The sequence below is a fragment of the Armigeres subalbatus genome, chromosome 2 (genome assembly GCF_024139115.2).
Source record: "Armigeres subalbatus isolate Guangzhou_Male chromosome 2, GZ_Asu_2, whole genome shotgun sequence".
In the NCBI taxonomy this organism is placed as follows: Eukaryota; Metazoa; Arthropoda; class Insecta; order Diptera; family Culicidae; genus Armigeres; species Armigeres subalbatus.
In genome coordinates, this window is record NC_085140.1 from 236,683,805 (window position 1) to 236,708,329 (window position 24,525).

Sequence of the window (24,525 nt, forward strand, 5' to 3'; positions counted from 1 at the left end):
CCTTGTCGGAGTCCTCGTCGGAGTCAGTGGATAGTACTACTGAACTGTCAAAAAAGTTCATTTGACGAGGACCGAATTCATTCGTGACGTCATGCTGCAGAACCTAATACTGGCCTTTATGATAGTCGGCGTCCCATTTTTCAGTGCATAAAAATAGCAGCCCTGACAATGGCAGCGTTCTTTTTATCGCAAAATGTCAACTCAGCCAGTTTCTGGTTACCCTATTTAAACTTAAAGAGAAAAACCAGAAAAACAAAAAAACATGTTTATTTGAACACTCCCGGTAGCGTGAAAATCTGCAGGTAAACTATTGAAAGAAAGACGTTCCCGACATTCTTCCACAATGGCAGATTATACCATGGAGGAAATCAAACAGATCATCCGATCGATTGCCATATCTGGATCGTCGTACGGTTTGTCGGTTAAGATGCTTGCCGATGACTTCAAAAAGATGGAAGGATTTGATCTGCCTTATCAGCGGCTAGGGTTTCGAGCCCCAGATGAATTTCTGCGCAGTTTGAACGATACTGTTACGGTAAGGATGGGACTATTTGATATGAATGAATACGATTTTATTTAATAAGTTATTTTTTTCTTCTAGGTGACGGGATATGGGACTTCGGCGCTGGTTGAACCAGTTGTAACGCAGAGCACTCGACATGTCCGAGATCTGGTGAGGAAAAGCAACAGTAAAACAAGTGGGAAGAAATTCTTCAACAAAAGCGGTTCTAATTCAGTTTATCGGTGAGTTAGTTTAATTTTCTAATTGTTCTTCTTTTTTTACTTAAGATTGTAGAAGAATACAATGCTAATTTATTTTACCGTAATCAAGCTAAACATTTTTGTCCTAATAACAAATGTATCAAAATGCCATAATGTCACTCCAAAAATATATAGCCTTTTATAGATAGGTCAAAGACTCATAGAGCTAGTATACCAATCGACTCGAAATATTAGCAAAGTTTTCATATATGTAACCGATTTTCTCACAAAAGTTGTATTCATCAAAAGGGCAAAGTCTAGTTTAGTTGATCACTATTGAATTTGAAAATTACCGACAATTGCAATCAGCAGTTACGAAAGAACTGGGGTTTAAATTAAAACGGTTGGTGTCTCGGCTTAATGATAGCAAGGCAGTATCACTACTAGGTGAATTAATTTATTTGTTTCTGTCTTTCTCGTGTACTAAGTATACGTAAAGGATATACTGCCTGTAATCGCATAACTGTCCCGAATGAATAGGAAACCCAGCAAAGATGGGACTATGGAACTGGATGGAACTATGCGGTTACAGGCAGACTCCAAAAAACTTGAGGGAAGGCCCGGAGACCCATAGTGTTATATACCAATCGATTCAGTTCGACGAATTTAAGTGATGTCTGTGCGCAAGAAAAACACTAATTTTTCGAGCACTTATCCTTAACCGAGTAAAAGAGAAAAAGGGTTATTATTCCTAAGATAAATTGTCATCACCATTTACCTACCATTTTTTATGGATGACCGAAACCTTTGGAAAGGTAACCTGACTGTTAAGCATCTCCAAAGTGATCATTGCCATTTAAATTTCTTACTTTTCATCAACAGCTCGCCTCCAGAATATAAATCAGACTACGGCAGAAGCAGCAATCAACAGCAGTACCACAATCGATCAGGTACTAGCAACGGATTTTGGAAACCAACCGCAGCTTACATCCGTCAGACCAACAATGATCATTATGATGAACAACGGTGCGACCCTCGAAAAGTCACTAACCAGGAATTCGATTTCCGAGACACGAATGGAAATGATTTCGGTAGTTCAGATGAGGAAATGCCCAAGTTCGTTTTAACTGAAGATAAAAAGCTATCCCAACTGCAAAGTACACTTCAGGAGATGACTATCACCGCCACTCCGACTAAACCGTCCAAGGTTCGATCGAATGATGCCATTCCGGATGATGCCGTGCTTGCGCTGATTAATTCTCTAGAGATTCCTGATGGTGCCATGAATTTAACTGATTCGATTGAAACGCAAAAAATTCCGGCAGGTATTGTTCCGAAACAGTCGGTGCAAATATTCGTTACCGAGGTCCACAATCCGAACCGCCTCTGGTACCACATGGGTGAAAATGCCAACAAAATTGATGAACTGATGAACGAAATCGATGCTCACTACACACATATGGAGCGGGACGAATGGCGTCTCAAGCCATCCAATGTGGCTGTTGGTCTCTATTGCGTGGCCAAGTTTGCCGGCATGTGGCATCGGGGGAAAATAGTCAGTGATTTGGCACACAACAAGGTTCGAGTGTTCTACATCGACTACGGTACCGTTTCCGAGCAGGAGCTTAAGGATATCAAGTTCATGGCCAAATGCTTCGCCAGCATGCCGGCTCAATCTATGCGGGCATCGTTGGCTTATGTAAAACCGGTTGGCCATCGGTGGACGCGCGATTCCTGCTGGTCGCTTCTGTCACTTGTTTACGAAAAGATTCTTTATGCGTATGTGGTGGACATCAACAGAGAGGTTGGTAATTTACTTTTATCTTTTATGTGAGTAATATGTCGTTTGTAACTACACCTCAATATTATTAAAGAAACTATCTTGACTTCTCAAAGAGCATTCAACTTGAAAACCCGTTTTCATGACATCAGATACGATGTTAAAAGTCTGGTTCTAAATGACTTTCATGGTATATTATTAACTGGAATCCTATACTCTATTATTTTTTTAATTTATTCGCAGGAGAACTTCATGGATGTAGTTCTAATTGATACCACTGGTAACAAGGACAGCATCATTAATCAGCAACTGTTTATCAAAGGACATGCTATCTGGGAAGACGAAGTTCCCTACAAGGAAAAAAGCGTAAGTTAAAAAAATCTTTACTAACATTATTGTGATAGACAATGGCGGTTGTTACCAGGCCTAGCTTGGGCCGTCGTATTCTGTGACTCTTTCGCTTGTAAGATGTTTAATTTTATCCGCATATAAATGGTCTGTCGTATTTGATTTCAAAGAATTTGAAAGAAGTCCAAATTGAGAGAAGTTTGAATAAAAACGAACAGGCATGTAATTCTTGGACATAACCGCAAAGTGGACGTAGGACTTGACTTAAGTATGTCTTAGAAGATACCTACGTCATAATATGTCCAAATCTCCCACATCAACTAATTCGGATAAAAAATCGACGATAACAGCCCAAACATTATTATAGCAATATTCATAAGAAAGTTAGATTTTTTGTTTCTTACAACCACAAGCTATCAGTCGATTTTTCCAATAGGGGCAGTAGGGGCAATATGAACATACGGGGCAATATGAGCCACCCTCATTTTGAGCTTATTGACAAGTTTTATCATGTAAAAGTTATATGATCTTTGAGAGGATGCTCCACATATGCATCAACATGAAAATACACTTGAAAATGTAAATTTTCGCTGCATAGGCAAAATTATTATAAGATTTGAAGTTTATAAATAAGGTTTTGAAAGGAAGGAAGTTTATAAATAGGTGGCCCATATTGCCCCGATCACCCCTATCTTGAATTCCAGACTCCGCCTTTTTATTATATGTCAGCCTTGTATTCCTTTTTTTGACAGCACCTTTTCATCAAAAAACTACGTCGAACATGAGTAATTAAAAACTTTTCTGGAAGTATATCCGGTCACGGACGGGTGGTGGTGGAAGGAACCTCGACAGCGCAACCTTCTTACTGAAGGACTGCCTGCAATGAGCCACCAATTAGCTTAGCAGGGGATGTAGACATGTCCGTGCGATATGGCCCGTTTACATATACGCTAGTTCTAGCGGACAATGCACTAGCCGACAATACTAGCGCGATATTAGCACAATGTAAACAGGAATTGTCATCGGCTAATTGTGTTTACATTATGCTAATTTCGCGCTAGTATTGTCGGATAGTGCATTGTCCGCTAGAACTAGCGAATATGTAAACGGGCCAATAGCGACTGAAGGAGAAAGGAGGAGCCTTGAAAAAGGCTGTTTGTTTATGGCCCGTTTACATATGAGCTAGTTCTAGCGGACAATGCACTATCCGACAATACTAGTGCGATATTAGCATAATGTAAACAGGAATTGTCATCTGCTAATTGTGTTTACATTATGCTAATATCGCGCTAGTATTGTCGGATAGTGCATTGTCCGCTAGAACTAGCGAATATGTAAACGGGCCATTAGTCCAAATTGTCGAATTGTCTCTGCTTCCCGATTGGTCGGCCATCAGTGAACGTATTGTATCCCATTCCTTTGTCAGCCCAGGCGTCATCATTATCGATGTGTTCGTGATGGGCTTCTTCTTTTTTACTCTTGTTGCTCGCTGGCTGCTGGCGTCTATTTCCTAACGGGATTTTTCGCTCGGTACAGGCCAACAAGCCGAGCAAGCGGGCTAAGAATTGCGGTTCAGGTAGGAGGTGTTCTTTTGGTGTTCTTTTCTGAGACAACATTGTTAGTAATAGAAACACCCGCGGTCGACTCGGGGTTAGTAGGATGGGATAATTGTTGAAGAAAAATAAACCTCTTTCTTTTGGTTATGATTTTAAGGGATAATTTTATTCGGACTAATTTGGTCAGGTGGTATAATTCGTACATTGTCTGTTATCGATATATTAAGTATTTGGTATAAATATTCCCATAGCAACTGTAACAGATCCAACGTGTTTAGGGGAAGAGGCCCCCGAAAATTTCCACATTTTGAAGAAACATCTAACATTTTGGCGAGGCAAAACGCCCTAGTGGCAATAACCTACAAAGTACTTGCGTTCTGGTGCGATGTATTGTCATATGAGATTCCCTCTCATACACAACCGATGCTGATCAGTGTTGCCACTTATTTTTCGAACCTCACCTTCATTTTCAGGCGAAAAAATCTTTTTCACCTTTATTTGTGAGCAAAAAATCTTGAAAAAAATCTTTATGTACTTAAGGCTGAAGCGCATAACATCGTTCGTCATTTCGCCCGTCAAATTTGACATTTTCCCGTGGATAAACTGTCAAATTCGACGAGTTGATTGGCGAACTTGTCTTTGTGCTCCAGGCTTAAACTTGAATAGGTGCTTAATAGCTGAAATATTCACTTTTTTTAAATATACAAATGTTTTTAAATCTGTTGGGTTTTTTAGAAGCAAGTAGATATTTGTAATGAGAGTATATTTTGAAACGAGTTTCGAGGTATTTTTGTACCATCCCATTTATTGCAAATCAAGGTGATCAAAAGTTATAAACCTTTCAGGTTTGTATTGTGAATATTTTGACTTTTTGCATTTTGAATTGAATTGCAACGTTAAAGCCATCTTGGCAACTTCTTTCTTTTTAACATAACATTTTTTAACGCAAAATAACATTAATCGTGCTGGTATACCGTATATATATTCAGTCGGTTACTAACCAAAGTTTTAATAAAGTTATTCGGCCAAAACAGCCTTTTGACAGCTGCTGCCAAATGAGGGATGAGATAGAAATGTTGATGAACTTTCTTAATAATGGAAATACCAGCTTTCCTTCTCGCCGTTTACCGCCCAGCGATGTCTCGCAATTTTTCATCGTATCGGCTTGCTCTTCGATCTGATTAGTTTTGCAAAGATTTGCACCCCTGAGCTCCCGCAAAAGTTTGGAATCTTCTTCAGGATCGAACTGAGGTAATGTTCTCCAAATTCTTTGGATCGATGAGTCACGCTGGCTTAAGAACGGGATCATTCAAGAGTTTGATTGTTTGCTTCACCAGCTCCACATAGAAATTACATGCGAGAGAATAGAAAGTTACCTTCAGCGGTTAATCAAGAGGTCCTGTCAGATTATCTGCCGCTAGCCCTACGTAGGTCTTCATTTTCTCATGAAGATGTTGTTCAAAGTTTTGTAAGCCATTTGTCTATGATATTTTTAAGAAATTCATCTTTCTAGATGTTGGAAAGGATAATCAGATAAAGCGATTTAATTTCACTGTACATGTTCGTATACTCAGGGTTTTCCGATTGGAAAATACGATTGACTTTATTAACAAGCAGTAGGTCATCCCGAGTAGAAGAAAATATCTGAATAATATCAAATGTTGATAAGATAGTAAAATGAGATATGAACATGATTAATATAAGAGATAAAAGATCAAACGACAATATCAATAATTTGCATTAAGGTACTGTGGGGCAAGTGGGTAAAGGAAATCGTATATTTCATATTCATCAAGTCATAAACTGCCGTATCAAGCATATCTGTCCCATGTCAAAAAATATGCAACTGAGAAAAATGCGATTGAAGTTGGAAACATATTTTTTAGTTTGTAGCTAAATTGCCCCATGAAATTTTGTTTAATAAACGTATATCGATGAAAATAGTGTATTTCTAATGGCTTAGTATGTTTCAAAAGATAAACACTGTTTTTTTAGTGGAATTTATTCAGTGGGACATTTATGCTGCGAAATTGAAGACAAAATTGATAATTCCAAGCATATTTGTCCCAGTGCTAAAGTATCATCAGATTACTTTGCGCTTAGCAAAAGTTTAGTTGGGTCTGGATAACAACCTGTTTCAAATTAGATGCATTAAATCTTTTCAAAGCGTATTGTAGTAAAGGGCCGTACACTAATAACGTAAGCTTTTGGGGGAAGGGGCTTACGCTCCATAGAAAAAAATATGTATTAAAAAGCTGACATGGGGACGAGTGTGTCTGAAAACCACAGAGATATTATATCTTACATAAGTATAAGGACAGTGAAAATTGGTTCCTATACATAATTTAATCCTGAAATAAGTTCTGGTCAGTGGCGTAGCCATGGGGGTGGTTTTGGACATGACCCACCCCCCCCTCAGAGACAAAATTTTTAGAAGAATTTTTTTTTCGAAGGAAAAATGTTCGGAAAACTCCCCCCAGCCCAATTTTCTGGCTACGCCACTAGTTCAGGTGAATTATGTTTCAGCGCAGATGGATTTTTGGAAGAAGCATCAAAATCAGATTACGTGGTAACTCAATACCGCACTACTGCGAAGGTGTTTGATGATTTCTAAAAAAAATATTTCAGATTAGCATCTGATGTGTCGGGTGGAAACTTCCACCTGTGTGTGGTGCGTGTGTGAACATTTGTAAACACATGTTAAGGACCATTTATTCGTAATAAGTTGCACTCGACGGGAAATTCGGCCCCATTGTTTGCTATTGAAAATCGATTAGTCACTTCCGAAGCTATTGCAAAAATCTTGTATATATGTAAATTAATTGGGCCTACCTTATAGCCATGCGATTAGAAGCACGACTACAAAGCGATGATGCTTAGGTGGCTTGGTTGGACGCACGGTCAAAGGAATTTTCGGATGCAATTAGGCATAAAAGTATTATCGTGTTAGCCTCATCATATACGAATGCAAAAATAGTAATGCCAACAAGGAAAGAAGAAAAAGTCTAAATGAATACATAGAATGCGAATAAAAATGAGAGACTATTCTCACTCAAATTTTAATATAAATCATCTTAATATGCTTCAATTATTACTTTTCAATTTTCATAATGCACAAGAAAGGCATCAACGATGTTAGGTGGATTAACCTTTTTACCCATTGAAACTATACCACAACCCATATTCTTTCTCTGAATGATTTGATAATGAAAATTGGCCTCTTCGAAGTAATTTAATACATGTTATATGAAATTTGTTTCAATGGGACAGTTATGCTTGGAAATTCTACAATGGGACAAAATGACCCGATATTTTTTCGCCAAGTTTTCGAACAAACTATATGTATTTATTTGTTCACAATAAAATATACATTAATTTAGAACGTTTGGTGCATAAAACTCAAAAATGATAAAAATCGACATGGGACAGATATGCTTGGGACGGCAGTAAAAGTTGAAGATAATATTGAAATTGATCATCGTTGTGACGGTCGCAGGTTTATTAACACTTCCCCACAATTTGCACATTCAACAATTTGAATAATTTTCTATGCAAATCTTTAGGTAACCCCTTTGTGAATGCATCAGCTGGCTGCTGTGCACTATGAATGTGTTTCACCTGAATTCATCCTATGATGTGACCTCGGTTCTGATGCTATGTGGATACAAGGGATGCTGTCCTCCATGATGACAAGTGGTAATGGACTACCTAGTTCTTCCAGTAGTTTTGTTAACCACAATCCTTCCGTTGCCGCTGTGCATAATGCAATTAGTTCTGCTTCTGTCGTTGATAGGCTTATTGTTGCTTGTTGCTTCGTTGACCACGAAACTAAATTGCCGTATAGCAGAAAAGCAAATCCAGATATTGATTTTCTGTTATCAGTATCATTTGCGAAATCAGCGTCAGCGTATCCTACTAGGGGTGGGTAATCACTCCGTTTAGTGTAGATTATTTTTGTATCCATATTACCTTTCAAATATCGTAATATGCGCTTTAGCCCCAACCAATGCGAGTCTTTTGCACAGTTAGTATATCTGCTAAATTTGCTAACTGCAGTGCATATGTCCGGGCTGGACGTCAGTGAAAGATATTGTAAACAGCCTACTAATTCTCTGTAGGGGTGTTTAGTTAATTCACCGCTAGATTTAGAATATTTCGTATTTGATTCCAATGGTGTCCCCACTGGATTGCAATCAAACATTCCAAACCTTATTAGAAGTTTTTTTTACATATTGTGATTGTGATATTTCCAGAGTTTGATTGTCAAAGTCACGAGTGATTTCCATACCAAGAAAGTGTTTAACTTCCTCCAAATCTTTCATTTTGAATACCCTTCCAAGTTCAACTTTAATCCAAGTTATTTCTGACAATCTTTTTGCAATTAAGAGTATGTCATCTACATAGAGTATGAGAATAATTTCTTTTGATTTTTCAATGAAAATACAGCAGTCGCTTTTCAATGGAACAAAACCCAACTGTTTGATTTCGTCATAAAATCTTTTGTTCCATGATCTGCTAGCTTGCTTCAAACCGTATATGCTTTTGTGGAGATGAACAATTTGACTTATGCCCTTTTGATTTGGTGGTAATTTCATGTATATTTCCTCATGTAATTCCCCATAGAGAAATGCTGTTTTCACATCCATCTGATGAACTAGCATTTTATGTTCGTTTGCGATTCCCAAAATGATACGAACACTTTCTAGTTTTGCTACTGGAGCAAAAGTTTCGCTGAAGTCGAATCCCGGGCGTTGAGAGCATCCCTTTGCGACTAATCGCGCTTTATATCGCCCATCTTCTTTCCGCGAGAAAATCCATTTTGACTGAATTGCTTTGAACCCATCGGGGATACAGTTGGCTACTGTCCATGCTTTATTTTGATGCAATGATGATATTTCTTCGTCGATTGCATTCTTCAAAAGATATTTTAGTTACTAGATAAAGATTGTCGCTTCGGTTCCCTTTGTTCTGCTGTCCGAAACATGTGTGGTACATACCTGTCAAATCGTATGGATTTTCCTTCTTTGACATTTAGCTCCCCTATCCTCGCCAACAAAAGATGTTCCGGACAGCGACGACAGCGACAATCTTTATCTAGTAACTAAAATATCTTTTCATTCTTCCAGTCGCTCCAATCATGTTGCTTCTTTAGCTCATCAATGTTCTGTGGTATTTCATTATTGTATGCTAATGTCAACTTTGCAACATATTCGGAAAACCATTCGGGTCTGTTTCTTTCCCTAGCACTTCTTCTCAATGGTGGTTGTGCCCCAACCTCACCATCTTCATCCATTTCTTCATACGTGCTTTCATAGTCGGTTTCCTCTTCTATAGAATCTTCAACCATTTCCTTATTCTCTTCACTTCCTTCAACGATTGTAATATCTTCGCTATCGATTTCTTCTGATTCCGAAGGAACGGATTCTTCTTCAGTTTGATTCCTAGTACGTCTTTGCTTGTATTGTTCAGATATGATCACATCTTGACACAATGAAACTTTTTCCTCTTGTTCTAATTCTTTATTATGATTAACCATCATATTTTCGTCAAAGATAACATTTCTTGCTATTTCAATTGACCTTGTTTCAGTGTTCCATAACCTGAAACCATTATTTGCGTATCCCACAAAAACTAATAATTTTGTTTTAGGATCTAACTTTCGACGCCTTTCTTTAGGAATTTGTTTAAAAGCTCTGCATCCAAATATTTTCAAATGATGTATTTTTGGCTGCTTTTTGAACCACATTTCATACGGAGTTTTATCTTCTGCAAGTGCATTTGTGGGGGAACGATTTGTAAGGTAAGTAGCAACATGTAATGCCTCGCCCCACATTTCCTTCGATAGTCCACTCGCGTATAAAAGGTCTCTAACCTTTTCCATTAAGGTTCTATTTAACCTTTCGCTTACACCATTCTGCTGAGGTGTATATGGCACTGTGTATTTAATCTGAATGCCATTTTCGTTGCAGAACTTGAGCAATTCATTACTCGAATATTCTCCGCCGTTATCACAACGCAACATTGACACTTTTTGGCCAAAATATGCCGATGCCATTGCTTCGTATAGTTTCAATTTTTCAAATACTTCAGACTTGTGTTTCATTAGGTAAACAACCACAAAGTGAGTGAAATCGTCAGTGAATGTTACGAAGTAACGATAGCCATCATATGTCTCTTGTTCCATGCTTCCGCATACATCAGAATGCACTATTTCTAAAGGTCTCTTAGATCTAGGCAATTCCATCTGTCTGAACTTCTAAGTTTGCTGTTTCCCAGCCAAACACCCATCACATATGGCTTTATCATGAAAGTCTTCAGGATCAAGATTGATTCCCTCAACCATATTTTTCCTAATAAGCTTCTCCATCCCTGAATAGCTTAAATGCCCAAGCCTTTCATGCCAAATTTTAGGATTTACACGCTTGCTCGTGTACGCGCTTGTTGCTGAATCTTCAACGAACTTTTCTTCCCAAATAAGTTCCAAGTAGAACAACCCATCTGTGAAGTTTCCTACAGCAATCACTTCATGATTGGACTCAAAGATAACCTCTTTATTGTTAAAAGTAACCCTTTTACCCATTGTACTAGCTTTTCTAACCGAAAGTAAATTCTCTTCCAGACAAGGAATCAAAAGAACATTGTACAATTTCAAATCTTTTATTTCACATTTTCCAACTACTGACCGTAATCTCATTTTTCCTTTCTTCGTAGCCCGAAGAGTTTCACCAGATTTCGCCGTGGTTATGGTGATAACTTGTTCCAATGGTGTAACATCATCTAACAGCGATTCATCGTTGACCATATGATCTGTTGCACCAGAGTCGACGACAAACTTCACCTTCTTCGACTTATTCGGATTTCTAGCTACCATCGCATGCACTTTCCTCTTTTGCTTCTGTTCTTTCTCTTGCTTCACAAACTTTTTTATCAATGGGCATTTGTTTTTGTAATGCCCAAATTCGTTGCAACCAAAACATCTCGTCATTTTCTTTTTAGTTTCCAGTGCTACGTTTTTCTGCTCCTTGCGTTCTCCTTCCCCAGCTTCGGCATCCAAGAACATGCGTTTCACCTCGGTTATTGATTTTTCACACAGCTCTTCATTGGACAAGACCATTAGGGCTCCCTTCACATGGCGATATTTGTCCGGTATGGCAATCAGCAACGCGTGCATCTTTTCTGGGGTTGTCATTCTGGATCCCATTCTATCTAACTCACGGATGATGAGGTCGTATTCGTCGAATATTGCTGACAGCTTTCCATGGTTCCGGTATTTGATGGTATACAGACGGTCCCGCATATTGACCATAGCGGCAGTACCAGCTTTTTGGTACGTTTTGACCAATGTGTCCATCGCCTCCTTGGCGTACTCCAGACCAATAAGTTTGTTCAAGACGTCGTTGTTAACCATCATCACTATTTGATCCAAAGCCTCCACGTCATCTTCAATTCGCTTTTTCAATTTAGCCTTCCGCACCTCTGCTGCAGCTGCGTCTTCACCGGGAACATCGGTAGCATAATCCTCTTCGAGCGGCGTACGCAACAGCGTATGTGTGAGGTCCATCCTAGCCAGATGATGTTCTACGCGCCACTTCCATGCGGCAAAGTTTGTTTCGTCTCCTTCGAAGGTGTTGTTTCGTTGCGATGGGAAAAAAAAGCTTGAAACGGCAGGGCTCGCTCAAGAGTTCCCCTCTCGAAGCCACCCGATCTTCTCGAAGTGCTGGCGCTGGCGCTAGTCTCTCCTTCTGACGTCACGTCGTCCAACAAACAGCAGCCAACAGCTTATACACAGGATTTTCTTTTTACACGATTTTTTTTCGCTCGTATTTTTGATCGTGTGACTTCAATTTGCCACCAAACTCTTCGCAATATGTTTCAAAAAATCCAGAATAAATCAAAGAAAAATCACATAATAATTAATATACGCTAAACATTAAGGATGAGTGGAAAATTGAGAAAATGTAAATCGTGTAAAAACAAAATCCAGTGTAAACGGAAAATGACTATTTCCTGTAGGCTAACCACCTACCAAATATCGAATGACTTTCGATAATTAGCTCACTTGATAGGAATCGAATAACCTCCGATTACAATACTGGGCCCATAACCTTGTTGAAGAAAAATAAACCTCTTTCTTTTGGTTATGATTTTAAGGGATAATTTTATTCGGACTAATTTGGTCAGGTGGTATAATTCGTACATTGTCTGTTATCGATATATTAAGTATTTGGTATAAATATTCCCATAGGAACTGTAACAGGTCCAACGTGTTTACGTTTTCCTTTTGCGCATCCTCCCGCTGTAGACCGTTCGTTCTGGTGCGATGTATTGTCATATGAGATTCCCTCTCATACACAACCGATGCTGATACCGTTCTGCTGTGGATATCGATGCGATGCTTGGTATAGTTGAATGACGAATTTTTCACTGCAACTTTCCGTATACAGTGACGGTCGCAGGTTTATTAACAATAATAAGATTTCGGGAGACAAAATTTAGAATTGGTAACTTGGGACTTGGGTTCGCTTTGTGCGCCAACAGTATCAAACAATGTTTTTCTTCATATTTTTATTATTACATAACTAAGAAACCTACGTTTGATGAAAAATTGATTATCCAAATTTGATTATGTGAGAGACTTGAACATGCATGTCAATTGCAACATCCTTGCGTCCTTGAAGCCATGATCAAATCAAACGTTCATTTCGCGGTTATGTCACAGACATTACCCACTGTTCGTTTTGAAATTGATGATGGAAAAATCGTGATAATCTGCTCTTCGCGTATAAAATTTTATCTCTAGAATATTGGATTTGACAACCAAATACAATTTCTAACGCGAAGGGTATTGAAAACTTTGATATTGAACTATTTAGTAAGTCTATCAGTGGCTCTAAAAAACCGTTTGCTTTTCACTATCTATCTCCCTCTGTTGCGTCATGATGCAGTGGACTGTAAACCTGATGCTGGGTACTGGTACTGGGAGGCAAAGCTATCTCCATGTTGCGTATCCTCCGACGTGTGCTGGTTATCCATATGAAACCAGCGGGATGCGAACTGCCTTAATGCAGCGACCGACGACCCGAGCAAAGCTTGAGAGCAAATCGATAACTAATTTTGTTGTTGTAAAATTGCCTAATTTTGATAATTCAGGAAGATATCCTTTTGGTCGTTTTAACTGTTAAAATAACAAAAAGTGTAGCAGAAAAATCTTACTGTTACATCAAATTGAAAACTATTTCTGCTGTCGATGACAGCAAATCGAAAGCTGATTTTGATATTGGTTTTGGATAACGAAATATGTAATCAGTTTGATATCAGTTCATATAATCCAGAAATGAGCAGCAAAATGATATCAAAATAAATTATGAATCATTAATATCAAAGTGTGAAAACAAATTATGATTTTAATTTGTTTATGTTTAGAGTAAAATCAGCAGTGATTCAAATCGTTCGGGGCTGTCAGTTTGAATATGAATCTGAAACATTAATTTTCCCAGCAGATGTTCTAGATTCAGTTTTTATACCAGTCAACTGTCAAAAAAATAAAACTGGTATAACGCTCCGTTCTATTTTCTGCAGATTTGAACCACGATTGAATCACGAGATTAAAATATTTTTCAATTGTTTTGGTGTATGGATGCGTCATTTTATCTACGGATCAATCCACTTTGCAATTACGGCGCATTTTTTGGCAGTAACATAATAATTTCAGATTATGCATATGTACAACATGTGATAGATTTAGTTCGGAAAAGGTATTGGAGGGTAACCGCCCCTTCGGTGGGGTTTGATCCCACGACCCCAGTTCGCATGACAGGTGCTTTCCCTACTAAGCTACGAAGGACCTCCGTCGTCCACCGCAGCTTAGCGGGTACTGATGAAACCAAATTCCCAGCACCAGGTACCAGCCGATCTCTCGCAATACATTTTCAGAACTAACTCTCTCATATGTGTTTTTGTACACATGCCAACCAAGTAGGATGAGTATTTAGTATTGTCCGGCTCCTACACACTTGCTTCATCAGCAACGGCGCTCAGGACGGAGGTCCTTCGTAGCTTAGTAGGGAAAGCACCTGTCATGCGAACTGGGGTCGTGGGATCAAAGCCCACCGAAGGGGCGGTTACCCTCCAATACCTTTTCCGAACTAAATCTATCACATGTTGTACATATGCATAATCAAGTTTCAGACATAGTAATTAATTTCCACTCCGGGTGGCTTAATACCCGGCATATAGGCAATTAACTTTGAATGTACTAATAATTTCAATTAATTGAAAATTTGGAAAACATGAATAGAACACTGCTGAGGGAACCAGCAAGTTTGTTCTATTTTGCTCCAGATTCAAACTAGAATAGTGGTCGAAAATTTGGAATGAAACTGAATCACTCCTGATTTCACTCTTATGTTTATTGTATAGATTCATCTGACATTTAGTGGTCTTAATGAATATAGTAAATTTTAAACAAGTATACATTAAACGATTACAATCTTCTTAAAAAGGTGGTCAATGGTAAGTTGAAATCAATTAGCCTATAAATGCTGATAAAAGCAGCCGCAGCAACACGGAAAGGTTCATTCATGCCATACATTCAATTACGTGGAGAAAGGTGCAGGAAATCTCGTTGACGCATTGTTCGTTCCGGAGCATAAATATTTAATCTCATGAGAAGTTCCGGAGAGTCAATTTCACCAGTCGCGATTTTGGCCACGAAGGCAACCTGCGATCAATTCCTTCTCATTTGAAGAGTGCCAATACCAAGTAGTCTACATCGATCCTCATATGCGGGAAGATGAGCGGGATCCCTCCATGGTAGGTGCCGAAGTGCATAACGCACGAATCTACGCTGCACGGTTTCTAGCCTTGAGATCCAGACGCTATAATAAGGGCTCCAAACTACAGCACAAAATTCAAGGATAAAACGAACTAGAAAGCAGTACAGAGATTTTAGGCAATGAGGGTCCCGGAAGTCTTCAGATGGTTTGAAAATGAATCCGAGTTGCCTATTGGCTTTTGCGATGATGTCGTTATAGTGCGGCTTGAATGTCATGTCTTGATCCTTTGTGACTCCTAAATCCTTAATCTTATTCACTCTCTCAAGGGTAGTACCAGAGATACAATAATCAAAAACTATCGGCTTGTGTTTCCGGTAAAAGGAAATAGCATTACATTTTTGAATACTGAGCGCCAGGAGATTAGCAGAGCACCAGTTCGCCATTCTATCCACACGCGATTGCAGTTCTTCACAAATATTCCATGGTTTAACGCGGTCGAACGCTGCTTTTAACTCCCTATAAACTGCATCAACTTGACCACCGTAGTCCATGGCACGAACACACAGCGAAACAAACTCTATTAAATTCGTTTGACACAATCCACGCACTTCTACACCAAGGGACCAAAATTTCAAACTAAAAATTAAGATCCAATATCTGTAGGACAGGAAAATATACATATTGAATAACAAGAAAAACATTTTGTTTCACTGAAAAATGTTTTCGGAGCATTGTTTAATAGCCAATCAAAGTAGCAGACTTTTAGTATACAAAAAAGACTCCCTAATCATTTTTTTACAAATCTCGCTTAACAATTGATTAGGGCCTACAATGAAAAGTAAACAAATTCAATTTTAACACCCTTCGATAGCATCCTCTAATAGCTACTAATAGTATAAAAATGTTCCGCATCTTCAATTAAATTACTTGGAAAAAACTAATTTTTGATTGGGCCTACTACGTGTTATTTTCAAAATATGTGTAGGTCCACCCTAAAAAACGGCCAAGCCACTCGTTTTTTTCCTGTCTGGGATAAGCCTTCTCCAACTTCGGGCCGATAACGGGAATTTTTTCTGAACCGTCATCGGCCCGACCTCGGAGAGAGAAAATTTCCCCTCCCGAAAAGCCTTATCCCGTGTTTACTTTCGAAAAATGCCATAAACAAAGGGTCTATGAATGACAAGCAAATGCAGAATGACTTATCAAGAAGGCCTATTCCGGAGAAAAAATGAAAATAGACTTAAAATTTTATTTTAACGATTTCGACACATTTTTGCATGTTTTCGATGCAATTAAGGTTATGGATGGATAGATAGTGTTGATTATGTGCTTTTAGGAGTTTTTGCTGCTTAAAATATCATAAACCTGGGAAATACGAATAGAAATTGTGATGCATTTTCTTCGAACGGCATTTTCTCAATGTTTACGTTTTGGTTGTAGGCCCTTTTGAAATGTTACGCGAGAAATGTGCTCTATCGCACCTATTTGGGTGAAAATGTATTTATGAATTGAGATTCTCACGTCCGAATCAGAGTCAATTATACATAGAGTTGCGCAAAGAGTGAAGCCAAATCTACCTATTGAACTGTCAAACCGTCTACCTATCGAGCAAAGTAAACAAATGCTGGTTGGTAAGGCGGAAGTATTGTTATCGCCTAATGATTATTATGGCGAATAAAAACGCACGAATTGAAATATATTAGATTTGTTCAAGAAACAGCTTCAAAAAACTTCAATACACCACCCAATAAAGTAGCAACAAGAAACTCACGTGTTTGCACTCTGTGGGTGACTTGGTTATCGAATAAGGAAGCTTTAGAAGTGAACACTCCCGTGAAGTCACTTGAAGGGTTGAACAAAAATGAAAGTTGCCAACATAATAACTAGAGCATCATCCAGAATAAGTGTAAGAAGATCCTCTTTGCGCAACTCTATATAATAGACTCTGGTCCGAATGTGTGAGTGGCGATAAAAGGAAAACAAACACTCCTAGATGGTGCTACTCAGCAAAGTTTGGGTAAAAATGAGTATATTTCCATATATTTTTTGACTCCTTCGCAACCATCGTGATGACTCGATCAATTTTGAGGTTATGAGCAGAAGGAAAACAAACATGTATTTACACATGCCGAATTGCACATCAGTGTGCGAGCGTTAAACGTCACTCATCTCTATACGTAATTAAATACAGTTTTTTATGATCTTTTTGCGTGCACATTGTATTGCTTCGAAAATTTTAGTTTACATGAAATATTTGTACTTTAAAAACAGTGACATTGAAATGGTGTCGCGTTACGAAAATAGTCGTATAATTAATACTAGACAAAACGTACAAACATTGGAAAAGTAATATTCAAGATTCTCTTAGTACTCGTCAAGAGCTTTCTTTTCGTGTATTAAGATCCAAAATCGGACCATTTTCCATGAAGTTACACTAGGTACAAAAATATGGTGTCGCGTTACGCGAATTGAATGTGCTTCTGTAATAAGGGATAAAATGCTTTCGGTTTATTGATACAGTATCACAATGGTTTCTTTCAAATAATTTAGGGCTTGTACATGAATAGCGTAACAAAATTGGGGGTGTAACGGGGTGTGTCATTTGGTAATTCTCCATACTACAAAAAATAGGTTACCATACAAAAATGTTACGGAGTGGTGGGAAATTACAAATGTTTGGAGTTTGGTAACCCCTTTGGGGTCGTCCGTTAATAAGTCACGTGAAACTGAGTTTTTTTTCGAATAAATTATGAGGCTTTTTTAATCCTTTCTCTTTTCCACGCAATATCACCATGCCACTCATATGAGTAAACGTAACTAACAGTTTGCTGACGATCACGGTTTACTTCTACCATGTCACGAACCGTCAAACTTGTTTGGGGATGCCAAGTATGATTATATTTTTTTCAATGGTTTGTTTATTTGAAAGACTCATCTGACGTGAAGCGTTACGGAGCCGCAGTTATGTTTTTAAATACAAGTTTTATCTTGATTTTTAAACATATTTTTAGCTTATAGGAACCGAAAGACTCGTGTTTTCTTTTCTCCATTTAATTTGATGATTTTTATTTTTTAAGCTAATTTTTCTTTCGTTCGCTCTTACTAGCTGGGCATTTTTTATTTTTTGACCAAGATCGTCACAGCCGAGAACGTCAGCGCTCAGAGAAGATGCCGTGAACATACGTCAATTTAGTCGATATTTCATCTTAACAACTTTAACAGAGATTTTCACAGTCAATATCGGTGAAATAATTTAAGAGTGTTGGTCACTGGTAGTCGAAAATATAATGAATAGCGTCAGGCAAAAATATTCACCAAACCAATGCAAGAATAAGGGCCTATCGAAAAAGGTTAACAGAGAGTTGCTGAGTGATAAATTGAAGAAAAAAAAATTCCATTTTATGTTAATCGAGGTGAACCAGCATTGGGCTGGTTCGTTAATAAAGACATATTATATCAGGCATTCTAATGAACTTCGCTTTGACCTAAATGAATATGCAATAATAAGACAATTATTTTACACCAGGACATAAACACTATTTTCAAAATTTAGTAATTATTTTCTGAGTAGTGTTGATGATAGCGTAAAGATTGAAAATGTAGTTAAAAGTAGTGCACTCAGGGCACGACGCATACGTTTTTGTGATAAATATTGGTTGAGACATGAGACGTATTCCAATCTTTTCGGAAATAAATAAAAAGTTGAAAACAGACAACGTTCCAGTAGAAACGTAGAATAAAAAACGACAGAAATATTCCTCTTCAACATTGCTGAGCTTCTTGGGCCATCATCACCTTTCAAAATGGTTAACGTAGAAAAAAGGCAATATAACTTTTCAGTGTAAAAAAACTTACTTCTAGGGGGATCGATCGTCTGAACACGTACGCGGCGGTGTTCATATCAATTCAGTTATTTTCATTATAATTTCCGTTTTTTCCTGCGATTTTAATTCACAGCCTCATTTCTGTTGATGTATACGAGAAATGCTTAGAATAAATCGAGACTCCAAATCGTATACCAGAGCTGAAAAACGCAATTGCATTTCAAAATGCGAAAAAGTGCAATTCAGCGATGGTGTCGCGTTACGAAATGCAGCGCGCTATATTTATCATATTCAAAGCGAAAAATCTCAAAATGAATATTCTATCAGAAAGGAAATTTGGTGAGGATAATTTTACACCTGTTTAATCATATGTCCCCGAGGCTAATTTTCGAATGCAGACCTGATTTCTCGCTGAAAGTCGGCTCCTCATGGTGTCGCGTTACGCTGGAATGTGTCTTCTACAGAGCGCTTTGGATAGAGGCCGTGCTGTGCAGTATAGATATACGCTTTACTGGCACTGAATAAAACGTCATTCATGATTATCTCGAATACCTTGGAGCAAGAACATAAGGATGTGATGCCTCGGTAATTTTGTACATTCCTTTTGTCTTTTTTTTTGTAAACGGGAAACATGTGCGACATCTTCCATTGATCAGGAAACTTTCCCTCCTGGAGCGACAGTGTGAAAATCCTGGCTAAGTGGATAGCTCTGAACTGGCGGTTTCTTATCCCAGATGCAAGCACGAAGGCAGACCTACTTCCTTTCGTTTGGAGTTAACAAACGACCAAACACTTTTGGGATTTCTACGGAGTGATGTTTGCGATATGCAGTACTGGAACGGTTGAACTCCTGCTTCGTAATCAGCGTGCGATTCTTGCAGTACTGTCGCAATGCTTTTGCCCTACTTCGCTTTAGCCGACGCAGACGACTGTTCGACCAGGGAGACTTAGGCTTCGGACGACACAGGGGCACGTGCTCCGCAATTATACGACGAATTTGGCGAGTGAAATAATTAACAGCATCATCGACACAGAGGTCAAGCTCGATGGGTGACCAGTCAATACATGAGATAGCATCACAAACACTATCATAATCAGCTCGGCGGTAGTCGTACATTTGGTGAACGTCAGAAGCATCGTCGAACGTAAACAGGCCCGGAAGGTTGACGACTATGTCCAGAGCAGGATGGTCAGCATCCAGGGAGATGAGGGATTTGATGGCTTCGGAAACGGTGCTAGTAAATTTAGCTGTATCGTTGGTGAGGACGAGATCCAGAAACCGATCATTTCTGTTAGGAACCCCATTGAGTTGAGTCAAGCCATTAAAAGAAAAAACCATCGGCCAATGCGGAGCTACTGGTGGAAAAACAGATTTGGGGTTCACATGCATAAACCCGTCTTCCGATGCAACCCATTCCAAGTTCGGTTGATTATAGTCTCCTAGTTGCAAGACGAAGTTATTGAAGCCAAGACTGGAACGAATAGAGCTTAAAGAGTTCATGTGATCCCGAATGCAATTTATATCTGTCGCTACGCCAGTCTGAAGGTAGAAATAATACTCCAATGCTAACCAATCGATCTGTCGTAGAAATTCTAATCAATAACTGCTCCAATGCTATGCTTGTCAATGTAGAGTCAACGTAGCTATTCCAGCGTGTTGAAACTGCTATCAAAACTCCTCCCCCGCGAGACTTAGTGCTGTTAGCTGAATTACGATCTGTCCGTTAAACTGCAAACTTAGGATCGAATAGCTGTAAGCCGAGGATTTGTTCGTTATTGATATCGATATCAAAATATGTATTCTTTTTGCTCTCATTATGATGTCAGGCTTTGCTCGGGGAACCAGTGACGAATGTCAATCAATTATTGCCGATTTCACCAATTTGAAGAGTTATGTGTAGATTGTGGTTTGCCCGCTTCTTTTTCTTACACCCACTCTCATTTCGGGTTGATAGATTTTTGTTACTGAAATTTACCCAATTATAACCCATTACTCGTTAGTCACATGTAAGCGTGTACACTAAATCGATTCCCGCCATGATTTGACGTCTATTTGTTTTCAGATTGAGCACTCACACACAAATATTATACACGGAAAATCAAACTTTTTTGAGTGTATTGAGTGTGAGAAAAAGATGACTGTGAGAAAAAAAATCTCGCAAAACTCTTATGAAGTGCAAAAAGCGCAATACAAAAAATATCATTAACATTCTTGGCCCTGATAAGCCTAGGGAGTGCAAATTGGCACATCAGGATCAATACCAATGAGATCCTTATCATGGCATTCTGGTCTGGTCGCGTGTTAACGGACCTTGTCTTGGTATCATAATATTGTGAAAGCGAGGGCTGGCAGTCTGACATTCTACTCTTAGTTGAACCGGGTGACAATGACTCGAAACGGCGAGCCATTAGCCCGACTAAGCTGTCTTCCGTCCCCTAAAACCGTGGTGAGCCTTCTAGCACGCTGTCCAATCCTGCCACCATGCTTGGCCGTCTGGGTGGAAGTAGGCTCAGATGCCCTTTCCTGATTTGCGCTGATCTGGCTCTGAACACGTAAGTGTCAACCCTTGCATGGTCTCCCTGTATGCCGTAAGGCATGCAAAGATAACCATGGGATCATTAACGGCGACTACTCCAGTAGGATTCGACGGCAGCCACAAGGGGGACCCAATTACAAGAGTGAAGCTAAAAATAATTCTTTTGTCGATGCGTTAGGCATGGAGGTGGTAAACCCCTTTTCCAAAGGTGGTTTGGTGAGGTCTCCTCCCAGAGAGGCGGAGAGCGGAGTGACGGAGGCTGCAACTAGCAGCACTGGAGTCTCCCCAGCAGTGACGGGGTCGGCGGTCCACTACCCGGGATGCGGGTTGTCGCCGAGCAGCTTGATGATATCATCGAGCTCGCGAACGCAAGGCAGAACATCAGTAAGGAACTGAAACAGAACCTTCGGATATTCCGCCAGGCTTTTCGAGTCGCAAGACAAGAACAGCATGGGTTTATAAGGCGGGTGGTGGGAAGAGAGAAGGCCGACAAAGGTGTCCAAACCCATCCCTTCTCCTTCCTTGGAGGAGCGAACATGGCCCAAGAGTCGATTGATTTCGCCCTGACAGCCAATGAAGAAAATACTGCGCCTAACCCGAAACGTCTCTGGCAGCAATCCGGCGCTCAGAGCAAAGCCAAACGACGTGTGACCATAAAGGCCAAACGTCGTCAAACGTCGTCTTAGATAGGGGCCCTCCTTAGCCGTGCGGTAAGATGAGCGGCTACAAAGCAAGACCATGCTGAGGGTGGCTGGGTTCGATTCCCGGTGCCGGTCTAGACAATTTTCGGATTGGAAATTGCCTCGACTTCCCTGGGCATAAAAGTATCATCGTGTTAGCCTCATGATATACAAATGCAAAAATGGTACCTTGGCTTAGAAACCTCGCAGTTAATAACTGTGGAAGTGCTTAATGATGAACACTGCGGGGCGGCAATGTCCCAGTGTGGGGATGTAATGCCAAAAAAGAAGAAAAAGTCGTCTGGACGGAGCAGAGCGGGGTGCAGAGGAGCCCGAAGGGCGTCGACCAGAGAAGGTGAAGTCCTTGTCGACCACCCAAGTCGGCTCGCATGACATGTCAGAAGTGAGAACCTAAGTAAGTCCCACACGGTATGTCAGAGCGTGTGTCAGGAGGTGTGGCAGGGTGTGCTAGAGTCTCAAATTGGTGTGCCAAAGCGTGAATCAGGTGGCATGCTGAGCATCCATGTTAGTCTCACGTGGTGCGTAAGGTTGGACTCGTTTTCTTGGAGGCGGAGTCAAACTGGTGTGTACGTTGCATTAGATGTTATTATTATTAAAATCTTTATTAAAGAGGTTTTAGCCCAAGGCTAGTTCACCTCCGAGGTGCATTAGATGTCTTTCGCCATGCTGATTTCCCAAAGTTAACTCGTAGTGTGCCGCTGTAAGCACACTACACTCAAAGTAGGTGATTCAATAGGGACGGTCACGGTACTAAAAATAAGTAATGAATCTCATAAAAATTAATACATTTTTTATTGCAATTGCAACATTGTAACAAGAGTATCTCAGGATGTGTAAAAAATCAGGAGCCACATTGCGCATCTCCATTCGACAGCTTTTTCGTATAATAGTTTGCATGGTTTGCTCGTTGCGAGTCGAGGTGCGCAATGCCACCCCCTCGATGGAGAAATGTAAACTGAACGTCTAAGCCGAAAAAAATTATAAACTTTTTCAAAAAGTTGAAAAGTCTAACTGATCTTTTTTCCAGACAGAAAATTTCCGCGAGCGCACGAAATCATATTCGGAGATTTTCCCACGGTAAGTGATGCACCGGCTTCAATATTAGCCTCACACAATAGGTTTTTGTAATTCTGTATATTCTTTCGATCAGGTTCGACGACTTAGAGAATGGAATCTACCCCACACTGCTGGAAATAGCGGACGATTACTCATCTGGTTTTAATTTCCAACGATACTTTATGCAATCGCTGCAAGACGACTGCGAGTTTCTCCAGCATATTTTCGCCTCACCCTTCACCGTTGATCACTGTTTGCTAATGGATAAAGACTCCATGCGGGAAGCCAATCACTCCTATGACGACCCCTTATTGTGCGATTTTGAAGATGTTTATGACTTTTATGAGGAACCATATCTAGAATACGTTCATGACGCGGGTGAGGAATTTGGAAATGATCTTACGCAAGCTGCGCCGGAGGTAGATCAGATTGTTGAAGTGAAGCCTACGAAGCCTAAAAAGCAGGTTAGATTTAAAGATCCTGAAAAACAGATAATTCCTTATGATGCAACCAGCCCGATTGTTGAGAATGGACCTAATCAAAATAATGCTAATACCGTTTTAGATGAGAGTGTTCCTCAGTTGAGAGAACCTTCAAGAATGGTCTAGAATACGTTTTAAAAGTGACTAGAAAAAATCGGTTTGTTTGTTTTAAGCTAGGTTTTATTCTGTAATCTAATATAATTCTAGTTTTTTTTTTGTTTAGTTGTTATGAACCTAGTATACATGACCATATTCTTATATAAAACCTGTGTTACAAAGAATGATGCAATATAATTTTACTTTCACAACTCGCATAAGTACCAACCGTTCATCGATATATTCCGTTGTGGTAGGTGATACGGTAATATTCTGATTTAATCTTTCCCGGATGAATTTTGCGGTAAAGTAAAAAAATTGACAAAATCGTAACTAGTTTACCCGGCATACGTTGTCCTGCATAATAGGCGTAAATGCGTGTTGTGAACTGCCTACACTGCTAAAAAAGTTTACACACAAAAAACTTTGAAGTATGCTCTTTTGACTACAAAGTATTCAATTATTACTTCAAAGTACGCTCTTTCGTGGGAGAATGGGACTACACACAAAAAGGAATATATATTATGCACAATTATTACAATTAAAACTCATCCTTTTCATGCATCAAATTTTACTCCTTTTGTGGGTAGTCCCATCCTCCCGCAAAAGAGCGTATTTCTGCCCAAAAGAGCATACTTTCGACTGTGCGTATATGCGAAATTCTTATA

General features: G+C 39.4%; 1 protein-coding gene across 2 annotated transcripts; it reads left to right on the plus strand.

Annotated features, from left to right (window-relative positions):
- Window positions 1-226: 226 nt before the first annotated feature.
- LOC134211935 (tudor domain-containing protein 5-like) lies at window positions 227-24,078 on the plus strand. 2 transcript variants are annotated; one of them, XM_062689349.1, is made up of 6 exons: window positions 227-535; window positions 602-744; window positions 1,585-2,506; window positions 2,726-2,848; window positions 23,251-23,300; window positions 23,374-24,078. In XM_062689349.1, the coding sequence occupies exons 1-6, from the start codon at window positions 344-346 to the stop codon at window positions 23,885-23,887; spliced, it is 1,944 nt and encodes a 647-aa protein (XP_062545333.1). In that variant the 5' UTR covers window positions 227-343; the 3' UTR covers window positions 23,888-24,078. The 2 variants fall into 2 exon arrangements, with proteins under 2 accessions (XP_062545333.1, XP_062545334.1); XM_062689350.1 differs by having other exon boundaries at window positions 23,255-23,300; window positions 23,374-23,538.
- The last annotated feature ends 447 nt before the right edge of the window (window positions 24,079-24,525 follow it).

Bases quoted from the DNA above. Each gene is read 5' to 3' on its own strand.
- LOC134211935 (XM_062689349.1), top strand. From the start codon at position 344: ATGGCAGATTATACCATGGAGGAAATCAAACAGATCATCCGATCGATT. The intron at 745-1,584 runs GTGAGTTAGTTT...TTTCATCAACAG, and splicing joins GGTTCTAATTCAGTTTATCG to CTCGCCTCCAGAATATAAAT. The intron at 2,849-23,250 runs GTAAGTTAAAAA...TCTTTTTTCCAG, and splicing joins TTCCCTACAAGGAAAAAAGC to ACAGAAAATTTCCGCGAGCG.